Raw genomic sequence first — 1493 nt, 5'->3', positions numbered from 1 at the left:
AAAAAAAAAAAAAAAAACTAGAAAATACTATAAGTAGAAAATGGTGATTAGATGGGGTGGGCATGCAACCTAGCGTGTCAGTGAAGCATGAGGGGAAGACTGCTGGGGGGCTTCTTACTCCTGAGGAGGCTTCTAGTCCCTTTCTGCCTTTGAATAGTGTGGTACCATGTGTTGTCTGGATCCACCGCAGCCACCTCCCCACTTGCTTCAGGATGATGCCAACTCAGGGAGGAGGGCAGTGCCTCAGAAAGAGCAGAGAAGAGGAGCCAGAGCCCTTCCTGTGTTAGATGAGAAAGGATGTGTCCTTACTGTTTGTACCAACTGGGTTTGGCCAGAACCAAGGTGAGGCAGTTGAGCACCTAGGACGGAATATTGAAGGAGGTGCTCACTCTTGGGTGCTGACGCTGCACTTGCTAATCCTAAGAGTGGCTATCGCTTTCCACCTCGGACCCGGCAGAATGGCTCCTGCAAAGAAGGTGGCGAGAAGAAAAGGCCATTCTGCCATCACCGAGGTGGTGACCCGAGAATACACCATCGACATGCACAAGCACATCCATGGAGTGGGCTTCAAGAAGCGTGCCCCTCAGGCACTCAAAGAGATTCGGAAATTTGCTATGAAGGAGATGGGAACTCCAGATGCGTGCATTGATACGAGGCTCAACAAAGCTGTGTGGGCCAAAGGAATAAGGAATGTCCCATACCGAATCCGTGTGCGATTGTCCAGAAAACGTAATAAGGATGAAGATTCACCAAATAAGCTCTATACTTTAGTTACCTATGTACCTGTTACCACTTTCAAAAATCTACAGACAGCCAATGTGGATGAGAACTAATCGCTGATCGTCAAGCATATCAAATAAACTTTAAAAAATTGCCAAAAAAAAAAAAAGTGACTATCTCCTTAAATGTTACACCCCAGGTGCCTGACTCATCTTACCCTGGTCCTGGCTGTGTTTGATTCAGGGCTTTTTGTACTTACAGCTGAAAGATTCTGACTGGTGAGAATTCTGACTGGTACTCGAATTTAAGGAATGGGCAGATAAGAGGAACCCAGAAAAGGAGATAAAATGCAGCTGCTTTTATTTGGACCAAAGCAATGTTATAATATCAGTGCGAGGGGCCACCCCAGCCTAATATTAAAGTCTTCTAAGTTTGTAGTAGGAGTTTTATTATTTTCATGATTCTCCAAAGAGTGTTACTGCATCTTTTTCTTTTCTTTTCGAGACAGAGTCTCGCTCCGTTTCCAGGCTGGAGTGCAATGGTGCAATCTTAGCTCCCTGTAACCTCCACCTCCCAGGTTTAAGCAATTCTTCCTGCCTCAGCCTCCCAAGTAGCTGGGATTACAGGTGCCTACCACCACACCCAGCTAATTTTTTCTATTTTTAGTAGAGACGGAGTTTTACCAAGTTAGCCAAAACTAACTTGGCTGAGGTCAAAAGCTTAAGACCTCAGCCAAGTCTTAAACTTTTGCCCTCAGCCAATCCGCCCTCCTC

The 1493-nt window shown here is 45.8% G+C and overlaps 1 protein-coding gene across 1 annotated transcript; it reads left to right on the top strand.

Moving 5' to 3' along the window:
• Positions 1-434: 434 nt before the first annotated feature.
• LOC108299062 (60S ribosomal protein L31-like) lies at positions 435-1029 on the top strand. The gene has a single exon (XM_037735954.1). The coding sequence runs from the start codon at positions 459-461 to the stop codon at positions 831-833; it is 375 nt and encodes a 124-aa protein (XP_037591882.1). The 5' UTR covers positions 435-458; the 3' UTR covers positions 834-1029.
• Positions 1030-1493: the final 464 nt, after the last annotated feature.

Source organism: Cebus imitator, unplaced genomic scaffold (genome assembly GCF_001604975.1).
Source record: "Cebus imitator isolate Cc_AM_T3 unplaced genomic scaffold, Cebus_imitator-1.0 Scaffold1616, whole genome shotgun sequence".
NCBI classification, from domain to species: Eukaryota; Metazoa; Chordata; class Mammalia; order Primates; family Cebidae; genus Cebus; species Cebus imitator.
The sequence above is the reverse complement of the archived record's forward strand: the minus strand, read 5'-3'. Positions and strand labels throughout refer to the sequence as shown.

Bases quoted from the DNA above. Each gene is read 5' to 3' on its own strand.
- LOC108299062 (XM_037735954.1), top strand. From the start codon at position 459: ATGGCTCCTGCAAAGAAGGTGGCGAGAAGAAAAGGCCATTCTGCCATC.